At 42.4% G+C, this 19716-nt stretch overlaps 1 protein-coding gene across 1 annotated transcript; it reads left to right on the forward strand.

The window, feature by feature from the left end:
• Positions 1–365: 365 nt before the first annotated feature.
• RAB33B (RAB33B, member RAS oncogene family) lies at positions 366–11737 on the forward strand. Its single transcript, XM_081077657.1, has 2 exons — positions 366–763; positions 6233–11737. Exons 1-2 carry the CDS (start codon positions 515–517, stop codon positions 6671–6673), a joined length of 690 nt encoding a protein of 229 aa, XP_080933783.1. The 5' UTR covers positions 366–514; the 3' UTR covers positions 6674–11737.
• The last annotated feature ends 7979 nt before the right edge of the window (positions 11738–19716 follow it).

A 19716-nucleotide genomic window follows, 5' to 3' on the forward strand; every position in this document is an offset into this window, starting at 1 on the left:
CCCCGCACAGCGACACCGGAGCCCCCGGACGACCCGACACAGCCTCAGCAGGCGCACGGCCGCGCGGAGGCGGCCCCACGGCGGTCTCGCGAGACAAGGCCGGGCGGCACCTCCGCCGTCCCCGCCGTCTCTCTCCCCGCCCCCACTCTGCCTGCGCGGCTTCCTCCGGAGGGCGGGGGCCTGGGACGTGGCGTGACGGGCCAGCCCGCGTCCAGGCCTGGGGCGCCGCCGTCAAGCCCCGACTGCTTCCAGGCCGTCCCGGCGGCCGAGCGCCGGCCCGAGGGAGCAGGGGTGCGGCGGCGGCGCGGGCGGGAGGACCTCGGGGCTGCGCGGGGGGCGCCTCACCTGCGGGGCGGGGCCAAGGTGCGCACGCGCACGCGCCGGCCCGCGGGGCGGTGGCTCCGGCGACGCTGCTCCGCGGAGCCGGCCGGCTGGGCGCCCTCGCGCGCGCGGCGTCATCTCCTAGCGGGTCTGCGCCGGCCTCCCTGCGCCTCAGCGCGGGGCGGCGCCGGGGATGGCTTCCGAGATGGAGTCGTCGTTGGAGGCGAGCTTCACGTCCAGCGGCGCGCTGTCGGGGGCGTCAGCCTTTCTGCCGCCCGCACGCTCCCGCATCTTCAAGATCATCGTGATCGGCGACTCCAACGTGGGCAAAACGTGCCTGACCTACCGCTTCTGCGCCGGCCGCTTCCCGGACCGCACGGAGGCGACTATCGGGGTGGATTTCCGAGAACGAGCGGTGGAGATTGATGGGGAGCGCATCAAGGTGAGCGGGGGGGGGGGGGCCGCCGGGGGGGAGGGGCGCCCCGGCGTGGCGCGTGTGCCGGCCCCTCCGTGGGTCAGACGCGGGCCTGTGCGGTGTGCGCGCTCCGTTTTTCTCGCAGCGCTGATGGGGAGGGGGGAGTTGGGGGTTGGGAGGATTTGTATATAGCAAACTTCTAAGGCAGTGCTCCTCCAACTTTAATGTCGTGCCCTTTACCCAGCATTTTTTTTTTTTTTAAGGCGGATTCTGCTTTGGTAAGGTCCCAGGGGATGCAGCAACCGCTCGTCCGCGGACCACGCTTTGAGTAGCACGAGTGGGGGGGGGGCACCCACTGACTCACTGGCAGTGTCCCCTGTGCGGGAAGCCAGTGAAGTAAGACCACAGGAGAAACAGCGCAGTGTCTCACGCTTGGAGAATCTGTTTAGTAAATATCAGTTACTAAACAGTCCCCTGAGCGCTGCCCTGGGTATTGTATTGTGACAGGGAAGCCCTGTTGTCTTTGAGGAAGTGCTTAGGTAGGTGTGTCACGTCCAGTTTTGCTGCTGTAGTTTCTGTATGACGTTGAGTTGTTGTAGAAAAATCCGTTTTCCTGCAGAAACATTCTGTGCATACTATGATAGTTCCTGCTGGTGTTGCCAGAAGCACATTCCTGCTGCCACTCGCTGCCAGTTCTTCTTCATGTTTATTGCTGGCTCCTGAGACTAAGGACACAGTAATAATAGTGGAGAAGATCATAAGCCCAAGGCCAAGACGGGGGTTCCGAGGACTTGGAATGGGGCACTGGGGAATGAAGACCAATGACAGGGCCAAGGCCTCCTGATGGTGTAAACCTGACACTCGTCTTCATCCCAAGCCACTGCTAACACCTCGGCCATCTGCTGATACCACCCCTTAAAACGTGCAGACCCTAGGAACTGCCCTGCCTGCCTTATACTGCATTTACGTTTTTGCTTTAAATTATTAGGTTGGTGCAAAAGTAATTGTCGTTTCAAAGGTGAAAAATAATTGCAAAAACTGCGATTACTTTTGCACCAACCTAATGGGATGTTCGTCTTTACTTCAATCCTCTATGGGGGAAAAATAGGCTCACTGCTTCCTTCCTACACCCTCATCCTTGAGGCAAGAACAATTTAACGTTTAGTTCCCTAACCACCATCCTATCCCCCCACCCCAAAGGGGTTTAAATGCTGATGATGGTACAGCCAAGAAGAAATTGGGTTGAAAAAAAATCATCCTTCTATAGGCCGTTTTGCCTTTTCATTTTCACTTTAGTTTTTCATTGTCCCATTGAAGCTACCAATGGTGATCCTTTGGGTGTGCTATATTAGGGATACAAAAAAGATTTGTGTCCATTACAGAGGAAAAGATAGAATAAGAAGAGACTGGAGATTTTCATCAGAATTAGGTTAGGCCCAGGAACTGTAGGTGAGGAAAATAATCGGGCTTCTGAGGTTTGAGAGCAACCTTAGTTTGGGAGAAGCAGGAGTTCTGGGAGAAAGTGCATGGGTTTTGGAGCCCAGCTGACCTGGCTCAAATCTGAACCTATGAAAGGGTAAAGATGGGCTGTGTGTCCTTAGTAGGGTGACCAAGAAGGCCCAAAACTGTTCCAGTTTTAAAACTGGAAGTTCCACATCCCTGGAACCCCCTCAGTCTCAGGCAAACTGGGGGTGGTTTGTTACTCTAGTCCTTAGGCATGATCCTTAATCTTTCAGAGTCTATTTTCTCTTCTGAAACATTGAGATAATGATACTGTGTCAGGTTGGTGTGAGAATTGGATGAGAACATATATGAAGCGCCAGGTCAGTTGGTAATCTTTAGGAGATTCTTCTTCCCTGTTGGCTTAACACCATCATTCTGCTTTGGCTCCATCAGGTCTGTAGCTGCATACGCAGAGAGTGAAGCAGAAATAAAGTAGAGCATAGGCAGGCAGATGAATGGCAGAGAAATTCCCCCCAACTGGGAGCAGGATATTACAATAAGTAGAGGGAAGGGAGACAGGGGAGGAGTTGAGATTTGATAGCACTTTACCTGCTTCTGGTTGCCATTCATACTTTAAGATCACAGATGAGTCAGGTGCAAATTGAAGAGATACTTGTATTGAAAAAATACAAAGCATGTCCAGTGTATAAAGTAGAACACAACACTGGGATAAGTGCTGGCAGTGATAAGTAAACCAGGACCGCAGGTGTGAGGAAACTGGGAGCACAGAGTTGGTCCCTGTGGTCCTGTGAGAGGAGTAAGGAGAAAACATTCTTTCTGGGGCCATTCTTCCTGAGCTTCAGCCTGACCTGTATGTCAACAAGGACCTGGACGCAGTTTTGTTTTCTTCTTTCTAAGGCCTTAGCCATTGATTTGTACCTCCAACTGGAAAACCTGGGAGAGATATTTAGTGTGGTTCAAAGGACTACAGAAACATTCTGAAATTTCTGTATCAGAAAAAGATACAGCTACAATGGACACATTTTTTAAAACTTAATTTTTTTAGTGTCTTAAAAAAAAAGTGAATAGAAGAGCTTTATCCCATGTAGTGTTTCTGCTTTTTTGTTAACCTGTACTCCATCTTTTTTTTTTTTTTTTAAAGATTTTATTGGAGAAAGGGAACAGGACTTTATTGGGGAACAGTGTGTACTTCCAGGCCTTTTTTCCAAGTCAAGTTGCTGTCCTTTCAGTCTTAGTTGTGGAGGGTGCAGCTCAGCTCCAGGTCCAGTTGCCATTGCTAGTTGCAGGGGGCACAGCCGACCGTCCCTTGCGGGAGTCGAACCAGCAACCTTGTGGTTGAGAGGATGTGCTCCAACTAACTGAGCCATCCGGGAGGCAGCTCAGCTCAGGGTGCCCTGCTCAATCTTAGTTGCAGGGGGCGGAGCCCACCATCCTTTGCGGGACTCCAGGAGTTGCACTGGCAACCTTGTGGTTGAGAGCCCACTGGCCCATGTGGGAATCTAACCAGCAGCCTTCGGAGTTAGGAGCATGGAGCTCTAACCGCCTGAGCCACCAGGCCAGCCCAACCTGTACTCCATCTTAAGTGCTGCTGAAGTGTTCATATTTTCTCTTTGGAAAATTATAAGCCTAATTTGAAATGATTTTTCTTCTAATTTCATTTTAAAGTGAAAGCTGGACAGCTCTATGTTACTTTAATAAAATGGCATACTAGACTATTTTGTTTCGTAAAAATGGGATATTGTGCTAAATGTTTTTAATTGTGGATTAGAAATTTTTACAAAGAGCATGTTGTGTAGCGGTGCTCTTTCAGAATCAGTTGAATGCTTTAGGAAATGTAATAAAGTCTATATTTGTTCATCTGTTCCTAAGTATTACATATGTAGAGTTAAAAGAGGAAAATAAATGTGGCAGCAATTGAGGACGATTCCAGGGTGAGCCTCAGTCTACCCTTGACCTGTTCTTCTATCTACATTCTCGCCTGTAGTAGTCTCTCGGCTTTAGCTGTCACTTCTGTGAAGACTACTTCCGAGTCTTTGGTTGGCCCAGACCTCTGTCCTCCTGTCATTCTGCATTTCCTACTGTCTTCTCAACATGGCTGTTTGGATGATCCCTCCTTTGTCTCAAATGTCTGAAGGAATTCATCTTTCCTAGCAAATCTGCCTCTCCTGTTTCTTTTCTTTTTTCTTTAGGTGTACAAAACAATGTAATAGTTAGACATTTACACCCCTCACAAAGTGATAACCCCTGTCCCCCAATCTACTACCCCTCTATCACCATATATAGCTGTTACAATTCCCTTGAGTCTATTCCCTATGCTGTACTCCACATCCTGTGACTATATATATAGTAAATTATGGCAGACATTCATTATTATTCAGCTTCAGGTGTACAGTGCAGTGATCAGGCATCTACACCATCCCTGAAGTGGTCTCCCTAATAAGACAAGTGTCCATCGGATACCACACAAAATCTTTACATTATTGATTATATTCCCCAAAATATCTTTGATATCCCTGTGGCAATCTTGTGGTTACTGACTGTGCTTTCTAATCCCCTCACCCTCTCCTTTATCCCCAACCCCATCCCATCTAGCAACCCTCAGTTTTTTCTCTATGTCTCTGAAACTGTTTCTGCCTCTCCTGTTTCTGCTCAGCATCATTCAGGAGAGGAATGGGGGGTCACTGCTAATGGGCATGGGGTTTCTTTTTGGAGTGATGAAATGTTCTGGAATTAGATAGTGATGAGGATTGCATAGCCTTGGGAATATACTAAAAGCCACTGAATTGTGTATTTTTAAAGGGTAAATTTTATGGTATGTGAATTATATCTGGTTTTTTTTTATTTAAAAAATGTATCTTTAACATTTAGAAAGATATTTGGAAATAATTTGGATGACCCATCTAAAAGCTGCCCAAATAAATTGGAGCTGATCTTTTCTCTTTTAATAACATTTCCTGTAAGTCTATTCAAACAGTAATTTCATCAGTGAAGAATGATTTATAATGTTTCAAGCACAATATACTTATAAGTTTAAAAAAAGCATACAAAAAGGAAATACACCAAAACATTATTGATTGTTTTTAAGTCAATTTCCCTTTTATTTCTACTTTACTGTTTTCCATAACAAACATGCATTTCTTTTATGAAAACTAAACTTCAAAAAAATACACAGAATTTAGACCTGTCTCAAAGTCCTCGATAAACGCAAGTGGTGATGATGAGGCTGTTTATCCCTAAGACCATCTGTTGGTTTTGTTTTAGGATGGGGTGGACTCAGCAATACTCTTTCTGTCAATCCTGATGAACTTATACCTCCTAATCACACCAAGACTTCTGGGAAAGAAGAAGTGTGAAATAATAACTTCACACTTTATTGGAGAGCAATAAAAGTAATTACTGAGTTAATGAGGCATTTACAAAGGGCCATCTTTAGGTGTCATTTTCCCCAATTCTCTCTTATTTCAGCTAGGAGATATTGTGTTTTGTTGGTAGAGATGTTTAGGATAGATAAGTGAATTTTTTTAGCCTTTTAAAATTTTCAAGGGGGCTTGGATTTCATAGACCCTGTGTGTGTGTGTGTGTGTGTGTGTGTGTGTGTGTGTGTATGTTGGGGGCTAGACTTCATGACTCTAACATCTGTCCTAAATCTGCTGTTTTAAATTAGACTTGTGAAAAGTAGAGAAGGGCATATAGTAACTAAATTTATAGGAATTAGACACTTAACGTTTGTTGAAACATGATACAGTTTTAATATTTTAAAATCAATTTTTGAGGCATAATTTTATTCAGACATTTGATTTACTGAAATGTAAATGCTAAATTGAAATATTTGTTCAGATGCTTGCATTAATTGCAAGGTGTCTAGCATCATGAAATGTGGATCCCATAAATAACACTGAAAAGGCACTATGGAAGGGAACAAAGTAATAGAAGGGAAGGAGTGCTAAAGACCATGCAAAGGTGATTTCGATTTTCAGTATGAATAATTGGAATCAGTTTTTCTCTCTCTCTCTCTTTTCCTTCCATTTTCAGATCCAGCTATGGGACACAGCAGGACAGGAACGCTTCAGAAAGAGCATGGTACAGCACTACTACAGGAACGTCCATGCCGTGGTCTTCGTGTATGATATGACCAACATGGCTAGTTTTCACAGCCTGCCATCTTGGATAGAAGAATGCAAACAACATTTGCTAGCCAGTGACATACCACGGATTCTCGTTGGAAATAAATGTGACTTAAGAAGTGCCATTCAGGTACCTACAGACTTGGCACAAAAATTTGCTGACACACACAGTATGCCTTTGTTTGAAACCTCTGCTAAAAACCCCAATGATAATGACCACGTGGAAGCTATATTTATGACCTTGGCCCATAAGCTTAAGAGCCACAAACCATTAATGCTTAGTCAACCCCCTGATAACGGAGTTATCCTGAAACCTGAACCAAAGCCTTCAGTGACGTGCTGGTGCTAAATAACAGTCTTTGTTATACTATTTAATTTTGACTAAAGGAATACTTTGGAAGTATGACAGTGACAGTCATAAGATTTCATCTCAAATACAGTGAATCATCCTGACACTTCTCTGTTGATCATCATCATGCTCACTTTTGTGTTCTGTATTTGTTTAATCAAGTTTGTCACTGTGACAGCACAAGGAAAAGGTTGGTTTTTCAGGTGAGGTTGAAAATGAAGCCAAGCTGGGACGAATCAGAACATCTGTCCCGAGAGAGCCCGGTGCAGGGGGCTTCAAATACGCGTGTGGTGGGGTTTCCAGAGTCAGTGACTATTCAATCCTGTGTCCTGTGATAGAAAACCAAATATTAATGGTTCAGCGCACGGTTAACGGTATGTCCTTCAAATGGGATAAAAACTGGTATTTGCCTCTCCTTAGACTTCTTTCTTTGTATTGATGGACTTAATTGCATTACTGTCGGTGCATTTTAGAGCTAAGACTTTAGTTCCAGTGGGAGGAGAAGGCATCGAATGTGCTCTGGTTCTCAGTCCATAAAGAATGACTTTGCCAACAGATTGCGATGCTTGATATTTCTAATCAGTATCAGGTCTATAAAAACTTACTTTTAGAAGAGTAATTTGAATTGTTTTCTTAGTAAATTCTATTAAAATATGCAAAATAAGTTAAATTTTAATGCAAATGAAATGACATAATAAGGTGCTTTATATTTTATTATGATATCTTTAAACAGTGAATAACAAATTGAAAGCATATGAGGAGTTGTAACTTGGGGGCAAAATAGGTAAACGTGGCTCCTGGCTACCACAGGAGACCTATTCTTAGCTTTTAGTAATTTCTGGAAGTGTATCTGGCATAGTATCTCTTGCTCTCTCTCACACCCAATCAACTTAATGACTAAAGGCTGAATTAACAACAAACCATCTTCCATTTGGATTGTAGCTCCGAGGACAGACCTCTAATTGCTGTGAGTCCCCATATATTTGTAATAGTATTGTGTTACAGTACATCAGTTTTTAAAATCTTTAAATTTTATGGCCATAACATGCTATTCCTCCTCAGTCTGAAACACAAATTAAATACTGAAAGATATCTTGTCTGTCCTTCAGTGGTGGAAAGAATATTTCAAAAAGTTTTTTACCCTACTTTTGTTTTGAAGTTAAGACTTTGCACAGAGGAAATAGTAAGCTTGCATACGAAGCTATCATATGAACAGACGTAAGCCATGAACGTTTACTGCAGTGTGTGCACTAACTCTGATAGGTTGCTGTCCTTCATCATTTTAGAGGAACTTAAGCCAAAAGATGATTGTACTTACAGTATCTCAGAATGTGGGAAACAAATTAAATAATGTGTCTAATCTAGGATTTTTGTTTTATCACCATGATGGTCCTAACCGGATAATTTAATTATGAAAGACAATTCTATGAACTGAACTAACTGCAGGTAATAATTATAGAAAATAATTCTTCAGTTTTAAATATTAGAGATTAAGGAAAAACAACTTGGCTTTATTTATGTTTAGGGAGATGCTAGAATTAAAAAGGATTTGACTTTATCTAAATTAATGTTGATTTGTAACTATTTTTATAATAAAACAGTGACAGCTGTAATAATGATGATGGGTATAACAGTTTTTTAAAGAAGGGAATCTGTTTATTGCTTTTGAAAATATTTTCTAAAGTGGGGGAAGAAAGTTTACAGACTTTCCAAGCACATTTATGTTTTTTCAGTGCTAGTGTTAATGGTTTTTTAAAAAGGAATTTAACTTTCTTTTTGTAAGAAGTTAGTAGTTAACTATTCTTTATAGGTCTGAGAAAGGATTTACTTTTTTCATCTTAATATTTATTAATTTTAAAGTATTTGTATCTTTGTAATGATTTGTTTTAATTTTTTATATGTATGTTTTTTATTTTTACAAAGAGCATACATATGAGTTGAATGGAGATAAAGCTTTTAGGTATTTTCTAAAATATGTATAAAAACACTTCATTGACTGTTGAGAAATCACTTCCAAAATGGTGGCTATCAGACGACTAATAATTAATTTTTAAAGCACAAATACATTTTGTAACTCGTGTGAATTTATGTTAACTGTGACCTTTTAATTGAAAACATATATATCTGGAGAAGTTTTAATTTGAGAACACCAAAGGAAGCTAATCCAGAATTTAATATAGTTAGCTATTAATGATGATGCTTTATTGACAGTATACTGCTAATATGTTTCCTCATGAAATCTAAAGTTAAATAATTTTGTGGTGAAATAGTGTCACTGTAACATTTCCCTCGTGAAGTTCAATAAACCAACTTTGCCATAAAGAAATTTTATTTCGATTCGTGCCATTCAGATGATTCACTGGCTATCTCATGGCAGAGTTTATAGTACTTACCAAACTGAAAGATGTGCAACACATTTTTCTTTTATAAAGTGACATCAGTCAATTGTTGACCATTTCTATAATGAAAGGTGTCTGGAATGTATTTCATAGTAAGGAATATGCTACTTAAGAGTTATTTTTACAAAAACAAACACTATCTCTTCCTGGTGGATGTTTGGAAACGTTTCTGTCTGATGGGCTATGTTTCTAAAGTCTCTGTCACCTATAAAAATTGTCTTATTGGAGCATTTTAAAAGTTAGAGTTTTCCATTTTGTTGGAAAATTTTCCAACTAAGACTTGTACTAGACTTTGGATCCATTTGTTAAAGTGTAAATGCAGCATAGTAGTTTGCAAGAACGAATTGGGGAGATGGAAATCTAGCAAAAGAATTTCACTAAAAACCTTTGTGTAGCCAGTGGGTGGAACTAAAAACTCCACACCAGGTTTAATAAACCCAGTGGGCGATGTTCTTCTATTTGGACCCAAGGGTCTTTTTGAGGTTTGTTTTTTTTTTTAACTGAGTCATTAATTACAATTATCAACATAAACTGGATTTAGAAACAGATCATAAAATGTTAAATCAAGATTGTCAAAGTAATGAAGCATTTTTAATCGCACCACTCTCATTCCATCCGTCCCTACGCTCTTGCAGTGGGAGGAGGAGGAATTGCTCTCATTAATTCTGCTTCTGGGAGGCTTGATCACATATAACAGCTTGCCCGTCTTCTGTCAGTATCTAGTATTTGAATGTCATTTGTCTCCTCCACAGTCACCCTCTTTCCCAGAGTGTTGGCCATTTGACAATCACTCATGTCCTTAAGTGATTCCTCTTGAGTCTTTAACAAGTTGGCTCCAAGAGGTTTCAAGAGGAAAAAAATTCCCGATGTGAAGGTTGAGTCATGCTTCGTGAAAATGAGCAATTCATGCCCAGCATGATGCTATAGCAATACTGCATCCAGACTGTGCCGAGAACATGTGTCTTCTGGGAGTTTTGTTACATGAAAGGAAGAATGAAGTCACTCTGCTTTTAACTCCTTTCCTAAGCTTAGAAAAACAAAGCAGCAGTTCTTAATTTTAAAAAGATAATGAACTTAAAAAATACTGAAGTCTTCATCTTTTTCTCTTGTATCCTGATGGCAGGCAGTTCTACCAGCTGAATCTCAGGAAGACCTCTATAAGCCATGTTACATCTCTAGGCCTCAGTTTCCCCATCTACATAATGGGGCCAATAATAATGCCCGCCCCCTTTTATGCTGTAAAGCAGTTGTTATTAGATTGACTTATACTAATGAAATCCTCTTGGAAGCATAAGTAGGACTCCTTTCTTCTTCAGTTGACAAAGTAGTTTCTAGTATAAACTTCTCCATTTTCTATTGTATTTTGTCTTATGGGGACGGCATCCTGAAATTTCTTACAGTCAGACGCTTTTTCAATATGAATTGAATTCAAATTAGATACTGTTGATTTCAGATATCCCCTACAGCAGAAACAAAGCAAAACGAACAAAAAGCCACCAAACTCTTCCAAACCATGTGCCCTAGTCTGGAGTTTCTGACCAGCTCAGAGGCTTGCTCAGATTACATTTCATTACTGTCTTAAAGCCTGTTTTTTTCAGAAATGACCCATGAATGCTGGGCTGCACAGGCTGGAAACTGCTGTCTCCTAGAAGCAACTTTTTCTCTCTCTTTCTCTGAGCCTCAAGAACTCCTCACTTCAGTCCAGGTTTGGAAACTCAGGCAATGGCAGCTGCCTCGGAGAGGGAGGTTCTGGGCTTAAAGTCTGCATCTTTGTATTTTGGAGGCCACACGCTGAGTCCCCTTCTCCTATCTCCTGCCCCCCAGCAAGCTCTCTACCCAGCAGGCAGCGTCTTACCAAGCCTAGGACCAAGGCGCTCTCTGAAGAGCTATGAAAAGTTTTGAGACCTGAACAAAAAAAAAAGGATCGACCTCAGAATATGAAAATAAAATTAAGAAATGTCTACAAACTAAAAATCATGCTGACATTAACTGATAAAATATTAATAGTCATAAAAACTAATGGTAATTTTTTAAAAATTATAGTTGTCATTCAGTATTATTTTATATTATATTAGTTTCAGGTATACAGCGTAGTGGTTAGGCTTTTATGTAATTCATGAAGTGATTCCCCAGATAAGTCTAGTACCCACCTAGCACTATACGTAATTACTACAATATTACCGACTATATTCCCCATACTGAACTTTACATCCCCGTGACTGTTTTGTAATTACCAATTTGTACTTAATCCCTTCACCTTTTTCATCTAGTCCCCCAATCCCCTCCCACCTGGTAACCATCAGTTTGTTCATCTATATCTATGAATCTGTTTATGTTTTGTTTGTTTATTTTGTTTAGATTCCACATATGAGTGAGATCAGATGGTATTTGTCTTTATCAATCTATTTTACTCAGCGTAATACCTTCTAGGTCCATCCATGTTGTTGCAAATGGTAAGATTTCATTCTTTTTTTTATGGCAGAGTAATACTCCATTGTATAAATGTACCACAATTTCTTTATCCAGTCATCTATTGATGAGCATTTGGTTGATTCCATATCTTGGCTATTGTAAATAGTGCTGCAGTGAACACAGGAATGCATATATCTTTACGAGTTAGTGTTTTGGATTTCTTTGGATAAATAAAACTGGAATTGCTGGGTCATATGGTAGTTCTATTTTTAATTTTTTGAGGAACCTCCAGATTGTTTTCCATAGTGGCTGCACCAATCTGCAGTCCCACCAACAGTGTACAGCGGTTCCCTTTTCTCCACATCCTCACCAGAAACTAATTATATTTTAAATCAATTAGTAAGTTAGATTATTTCGCTTCCAAAGGACCATATACCATGCTTGCTGAGAAACTAACTGATCACAAATTAAATGGTTTACTTGTAACTAAATCATTAAAAAAATTTTTCCAGAAAAACTGTATTGTGGGTGCATTTTAATCTATTTGATAGCATCTGGAGTGAGACCTCCAAAAGAAAGAATGCTTAGAAATTTGAATACAGACTGTGTGCGAGATGGTATTAGAGAATGATTGTTAATTTTCTTAGCTGTGATAATGGTATTGTGTTAAGTGGGAGAATCTTAGGAGGTACCTGTGGAGGTATTTAGGGGTGAAGTCTGTTGATGTCAGCAACTTGCTTGCAAAATGTTCTGCAAAATAATGACTACATGGTGGGAAGGAGGAGGAACTAGTCTCACTTATTCTGCTCACAGTAGCCCTGATTATGGATAATAGTCTCCACATCTTTGAGGTCAGTATCTTATATTTGAGTATGATTTGTTTCCTACACAGTCATCCTTTCTTTAAGTGTTTGCCATTTGAAAATCACTCAGCAAGTCAGCCACCTGCTTTCAAAAGTTTCTGCAAAATGATAATAACAAATCTATGTGTGTGTATTTACATATAGACACAGACGGTCCCGACTATGATTTTTCAACTTTATGGTGGTCTGAAAGCGATATGCTTAATAATTTACATGAGATATTCAAAACTTGAATATAAAATAGGCTTTGTGTTAGATAGTTTTGCCCACCTGTTGGCTAATGTAAGTGTTCTGAGCTCATTTAGGGTGGACTAGGCTAAGCTATGATGGTCAGTAAGTTGGATGCATTAATTGCATTTTCCACTTCCAATGTTTTTGATTTACGATGGGTTTCTTGGGATGTGATCGCACTGTAAGTGAAGGAGCACCTGTACATAGATACACACAGAGAGAATAAATGTTAACAAGTGCTTTAAAGAACCCCAAGGAGATGAGTCAGTTGGATTGAATAGAGGAGGCCTGTGAGGAGAGGAAGTAAAGAGAAAGGGGAATTGAAATGAACAGGGAGCCACCTCAGCCCTGGCATGTGATGCTGACTGTGCAGGAAGATGCATTTTATCTTCACGGGCTGGGTCACCTTCACTTCCAGTGTCTTCTTCCAAGAGGCCCTGAGGTGTCGATAGCCGTGGCAATCCAAATAGCTATTGGGCAATGATGGCAACAGTATTTTCCACTACATTCAACTCTCAGCCAATCACAGTTGCTCCCTTTTTTTTTTCCTACCAAGTTGGCTTCTCTGATTTACCCCTTCCTGGAAGTCTTCCAACCATCATACATGTCCTGTGTTAAGCACTTATTATTCCCTTTATGAACTCTTGTTTAGCATCTCATTTCCTTTGATGAAGAAGTGAGGAATAGAAGATGGAGATCCATTCATTTATTCAGCAGATACTGAACGAATGTCTTGGATGTTTCAGGCACCGTGCAAGGGGTAAGGATACAGCAATAAACAAGGGAGACAAAGGCTGTAGCCCAATGATGCTCATCTTCCAGCGATAAAAGACAGCCACCAAGTAAGCAAATACAGAAAACAACTGTGGATTGGGATGAGGGATAACAATAAAACAAATTGGGTGACGAAATAGAGGGTAAATGCAGGTGGCCTTCTAAAACAGGATGGTCAGGGAAAGCATCTCTTGCTCTGACTGTATGAGTTAAAAGCTGACAGTTGAGAGCAAGTCATGCAAAGAGCTGGTGGAGATCTACAGCAGGCAGAGGAATCAGCAGGTGTAGAGGCTTGGAGCCAGGAAAACGCTTGGCATTTTTGAGGAACAGAAGGTCTGGCTGGGTTGCAGTGTGTGGGGGGAGTGGACTGAATGACAGTGGAGAGGTAGAGGGAGCCAATCTATGGTAAATAGTTTAGATTGTATTCTAACTGAACTAGGAAGCCATTGAAGGGTTTCAGCAATGCAATGGCATGATCTGCGTTACTAGTTTAAAAGATGACTCTGCATGCTGTGTGAAAAGTGGATTGGAGGGCCGGCCTGGTGGCTCAGGCGGTTAGAGCTCCATGTTCCTAACTCCAAAGGCTGCCGGTTTGATTCCCACATGGGCCAGTGGGCTCTCAACCAACAAGGTTGCCAGTTCAATTCCTCTGGTCCCGCAAGGACCAATCCTTGCAACTAAGATTGAACATGGCACCTTGAGCTGAGCTCCCGGATGGCTCAGTTGGTTGGAGTGCGTCCTCTCAACCACAAGGTTGCCCGTTCTACTCCCACAAGGGATGGTGGGCTGCGCCCCCTGCAACTAAAAAAACGGCAACTGGACCTGGAGCTGAGCTGTGCCCTCCACTACTAAGATTGAAAGGACAACAACTTGACTTGGAAAAAAGGCCTGGAAGTGCACACTGTTCCCCAATAAAGTCCTGTTCCCCTTCCCCAATAAAATCTTTAAAAAAAAAGACTGAAGACTAAATTTAAAAAAACAAAAAAGTGGATTGGAGAGTAAGAGGTGAAGGCAGCACACCAGCTGAGTGTCCTCCTTTTGCTCCGCTTTCCCGGGGGCTCCACTCAGTGACTGCCCGCCCCCTTTCCCCGAAATCTTATTGACTGAAACTTGGTCTGCTGGCCAATCCCAGCTGCAAGGGATTCTTGGAATGTGAGTATTTTAGGCACAGAAGGCAAAGGGGAAAATGGCATGTGAATGGCTTTGGGGCAGTGTCTGCCACTGGAGTTAGCTGCATTATTCTTAAAACAGGCCTGTGAAATTAGTGGGGCAATTTTTATTGGACTTGTTTACAAAGGGGAAAGAGCATTAAAGAGCACAAGGCTCATAGAGTCCTGTCTTTTGGCCTCAAATTGAAGATGCTCTTCTCACGACCTTTCAGTATCCTGGGCCCTCCTAAAGGCTTACCCCGGTCCCATGTGTCCTGGGTGAGTCTCCTAACTGTGTCCAGTGTACCTGAGCAGTTACCACAGCTGGGATGACAGGTTGATGGGACCAGACTTTGGAACGGAGAGAAGCCTCTTTTAAATGGGAATAAAACAATAAATAGTTTCTTCTGTTATACTAGGAAATGCTGTTCCACCAAGCAGAATAAGAGCATCCACCCGAGGCTATGGAAGGCAACCCACTGTAGTGTGGGAAGGACAGCAGGATTCTGTGTGTGTGAATCTAGGTGATGTAGATACAGAAGTTCAGCATGGCTCATACTGAATCCATGGATTGACACCGGATGTCAGACAGACACGTGCCTCACACGTACGGGATCCAGGTACCCTGATTCTGCAGTCTACACTGCACCCTCACTGTGCATTCACTTGCAGTGGATTGTGACAATAGGGTTTACAGGTGCCTGGCTAAATGGATTTACTAGTCTTATTATCTTAAATGGTACATTCTATAATTCCTTGTAATGAGATGGGGGAGTACCAATGAAATTCTTGTTAGAAAAACAATGCTTACCAATTGTTAAGTATATTTATTTTTATTTACTTATTTGCACATGGCATTGTAGCCCCACTACATTATAGATAATATGCAGTGAGTATTCCACAAAGGTACATTTTTCCAGATTAATGAAAAATCTTTCATGTGTTTGTTTTCTTTTAACTACCAGTTAAGATGGAATTCTTTCCCAAGTAATTACATGCAGTGTTTTCTACTATGGAAACTAAGTGAGATAACTAATGGAAAGTACCCAGTACACTGCTTGCGGAATAGTAAACATTCAATAAATTATGCTACTGTTACTGCAGAAGTTCAAGGAGGGCAACCACAAACTGGATGGGCTGTATGTTTATTGACCTTCCTGGCCTCTTCGTAGAGGTTACATCAGGAGACATTCATTATCTTGGGAATTTCCTTGGCTTAGTGCTTTTCCTGGTTTTTATAGGCTCGGAACCTGGATATTTTGTTAGCACTTTGGGAATAGCTCCACCTTTCAGAACAGATTCGTTAACCAAACTCATAAGACTAGAATCAGAACCAGAATCCTCATCTGGTCACAGATAATAATATGATTGGATTGAGGTGCTGTGCTAGAGTATTTTCTCCAGGAATGAGAACCAGGGGAATGTTCACTTATATACATGTGACCTAATAGATTTAATGTCACCTCATAGATTGATGTCACAGTAGAGATTAGTTTGCCAGTAAGCCCAGGGAATTCCAGGAAGGCCATTACTTGGACAGAATTAGGACAGGTAATGTTTGTGACACTTGTTTTTGGTATGTTTATAGTTGATGACTTTCTCTTTTTCAATTTCTATTTTTCTTTGACTTTTTATTATAGATATTTGGAAACAAAAATACCCAGTATATGATAATGAACCCCCACTGAACCCACACCCAGCTTCTCATTATCCACACATAGCCAGTCTGCTTTTATCTACACCCCCACCTACTTCCCCACTTCCTTTATTGGTGTTTGAAGAAAATGCCAAACATCCTGATTGTTTTAAAAGATATTTTGTCAAATCAAGTCCTGCTGGTTTGAGAGCCTTTTTTTCTTCTTTCTCTGGTGACTTTAGATAATCTCTGCCCTAATCTCAACACGGCTTCCAGAGAGTGATTTTTGAGTTCTTGGGGGAAGCCTGTGCTCTGACAATGACCCTGATCATTAGATGCAGTACCTGCCAGGTCCTTTGATCTGAATTGCTCAGGAATCATCCTGAACATCACTTACTGGACTGAATACTAGGTGTTCTGTGTGCTGCAGGGGGTGGGGTGGGGGTGATCCCACATGCAGGATCTCTGGCTGGGGGCCTAAGAATCTGCATAGCTCCCACATTTCCCGTGATTCTGCCTGTTGAAGCTGGGGGGGAAGCGTGGGCCATGAACCGGGGCAGACATTGCTCAGCCTATAGGTTTCAAGCCACTGGGCTGAAAAACTAGAAAAGAGACTTAGAAAACCAGCTGCATTTTTCTAATGCTTCTCCCACCCCTCTCTTGCTGGCTCTCACATCTCACTGGGTCAGAGACCGTGAGGCTGGAATCTGAGGTTCCATGGTGGCTGTGTCAGGGGTTCTACAGGGCAAAATACGTGAACTTTTAAAGAATTATTGACTGCTCGGAAGTCACCAGCTGTCAGGTTTCTGGCTGTGTTCCACGCAGTTGTGGGTGCTGCAAATCTTACCTAGATAAGTGGTGTTCCTAGACACATACACACACACACACACACACACACACACGCATACAACCCACACAGGCCAGATGCTGTATTTGGAATAGTTCTATGTAAAGAAGTTTCTAGAAATGTCTCTAATATCACCATTATTCTACTGGGAGAAGTTCCTTTTAGGGACTAATTTCAGTACATGTGGGATGGACACAACTCCCCGCAGTGTGTATCCTGCTCACATGGTAAGCCTGAAAATAACTCCCATTTTTTATTTCAAGCTACTTAAGATTTCCTTGTTTTGGAGAAACTATTCCTCTTCTCCAGGCTAGGAGCTAGATTCTAGTCTAGAAGAAATTCAGGAAGCTGCTTGTCAGTGAAAGTATCTACAACTTCCATTTAATTCTGTATGGCTTGTGCATATGGTTAATTGGAAGGTAACTTCCCCTGCTGTTCTCTGACTCTTTGGGCACACGCTAGTTGACTCATAAAAAAGAAAAAGAAAAAGTGATAAATCAGAAATACAAGATTAGGTTAATTTAGGACCAATGAACTCATAACCCCTGTTTTGCAGAAAATGTGCTCTAGCTAAATCAATTTTAAAGAGGTGGGTGACATCGAAATGCTTCTGTTTGTTTTAAAAGATAAACAAGCTGTGTTCAACGGAGTTGGCTGCAGGCTGCAAGTGCTGTTAGCCTTTTTAAAATGTGGGCTTATTTAAAAAATAAAAAAGCCCTGGAAGTGGTATCTTTATTTGCCCAGTCAAAGTTCAACCTGACGACAGGAGTAAACATCAGCTCTGCAGCTCTCGTGTTTGTTTTTAAAATGCATTACATCATCCATTTGGTCCAGTTTGTTTTCTCATAGCTTCACTTCAGAAGCAGTATGAGAACAAACACTACCACAAGAGGGAGCTGGTCCATGACAGAATTAATGGGTCATTCTGGAACTACGAATAAAAACAGGGTGAGACCACCCTTCAGAGTTATTTTCACAAGTGATGACTCTGCTCTTTCAGTTGCTCGGACTAGGATTCAGAGTCGGCTTCAATTCCCTATTTCCCGTTGTATTCAGCATTCCTTTCCATTCTCAGCCTTTGGCAACTGGGGCCTGCTGACCTGGGGCTACCAATTCCTAGAGACAGCAAACAATGTATAGCTTTCACATGCAGACCAGCCCATCCAGAGCCCACACGGCAACCAGCTTCTTTGCAGACTCTTACACTCTGGGCCACTGTCACCCCAGAGCCAGGTACCGGACAGCTAAAGGCAACCCCTGCACCCCAGAGCCCGTGGAAATGATGAAAACTAGCCAATCCTAAACCTGCTTGCTGTGCCTCCCCTACCTTCCCCCTAGAAGCCACAATAAAGGCTCTGGCGCAGATTTCCCCTGCTCCCTCGGCCTCTTGACTGTCCCTGGTGCTTCCGTGTAGCCCGAGTCTTGGGGTACCCTCCTCCTCTTGGGAACTGTCTTTTTAATGGCACCTGTCTCCTGACCCGTTGGCCTCACCATACCTGAATAATAAAACCTACATTTTACTATACCTAACCCCACATCTCAGCAAATTCTGTTGTCTCTGCCTTTGTGGTATATCCAAAGTTCAACCACTTCCCATCACTATCATCCCTTCTGCCCACCCACCATCATTTCTACTTCCTGTTTTCACTTGGGTCCTCACCCACTACTCCAGTCTGTTCTCCACCTGTTAACAGCCAGAGTAATCCTGTCACACAAGGAAGGCAGGTCTCAACCACTCTTCTGTTCAGAACCCACCAGGGGAAGGACTACTAGCAATTAAAATGTCAAAAGCATGTTGTGGACCCGCAGTAAACTAAGTTGGACAAAGCTGTTATATTTTACGTCATTGGTTGACCTCCCATTGCACTCCGAGTTAAAAATGAAGTCCTTAAAATGGCTTTAGGGGCCCTGCAGAATCTGATTCCCTCTCAGCTCCCTCTGAGTGCATCACCCAAACCTCCCTCCTCACCAGTCACCCCACTGTTCTTGGACACGTCTACCTCAGGGCTTGGCTCCTTGCAGCCCCACCTGGGCCTGCAACCTTTCCCCAGACCTCCCCATTTTGTGCTTTCCCCTTTCAGTGAGGTCTCCCGGATCTTGCCCCTGCACCCCTCTCCCCGCACTCCTTACCCTACTTCCTTGTTCCATACACTTACCTGGCACATTCAGTCATTCTCTCGCTGGTTCACAACCGGTGTCCCCATGAAAATGTAAGCTCCACAAAGCAGGGACTTTGTTTTTGTTCACTGATTTGTTTTTATTCAATGGCCTAGAATAGTGACTGCTAGATGGTAAAGCTTGAGAAAAAGCTTAAGAAATACATGCCAAATAAATGAGCAAACTGAGAACACTATTTTTTTTTTTTTTAAAAAGACACTCTGGTTCAGTCATTCTCACCTCAAATATTTGGGGAATGCTTTGTATGCATCCAGTAAGACAGACATACTTGCTGGTCCCCCAAAGCATGTCACCAGAGGGGGAAGTGAGCTAGATGTTTCAGTCATTAAACAATGGAGGATGTGCAGCCTGTAGCCTGAGGGGACCTGTCGACTCCCACGGGGGCGCAGAGGAGGGAGACCAGTGAGGGCCCATCTTTTAATTTTGCATTCCCATCCTCCAGATTTCTTCCCTCATCCTCTCATTTATGTTCAGTGCCCTTAACATTTACGTCATCAATCCAACATTCTTGAGTTATCTTGCTAATGTTTCTGGATTTGTGGGTGTATGTGGAGT

This window comes from Rhinolophus hipposideros (genome assembly GCF_964194185.1).
Source record: "Rhinolophus hipposideros genome assembly, chromosome: 16".
Classification (NCBI taxonomy): Eukaryota; Metazoa; Chordata; class Mammalia; order Chiroptera; family Rhinolophidae; genus Rhinolophus; species Rhinolophus hipposideros.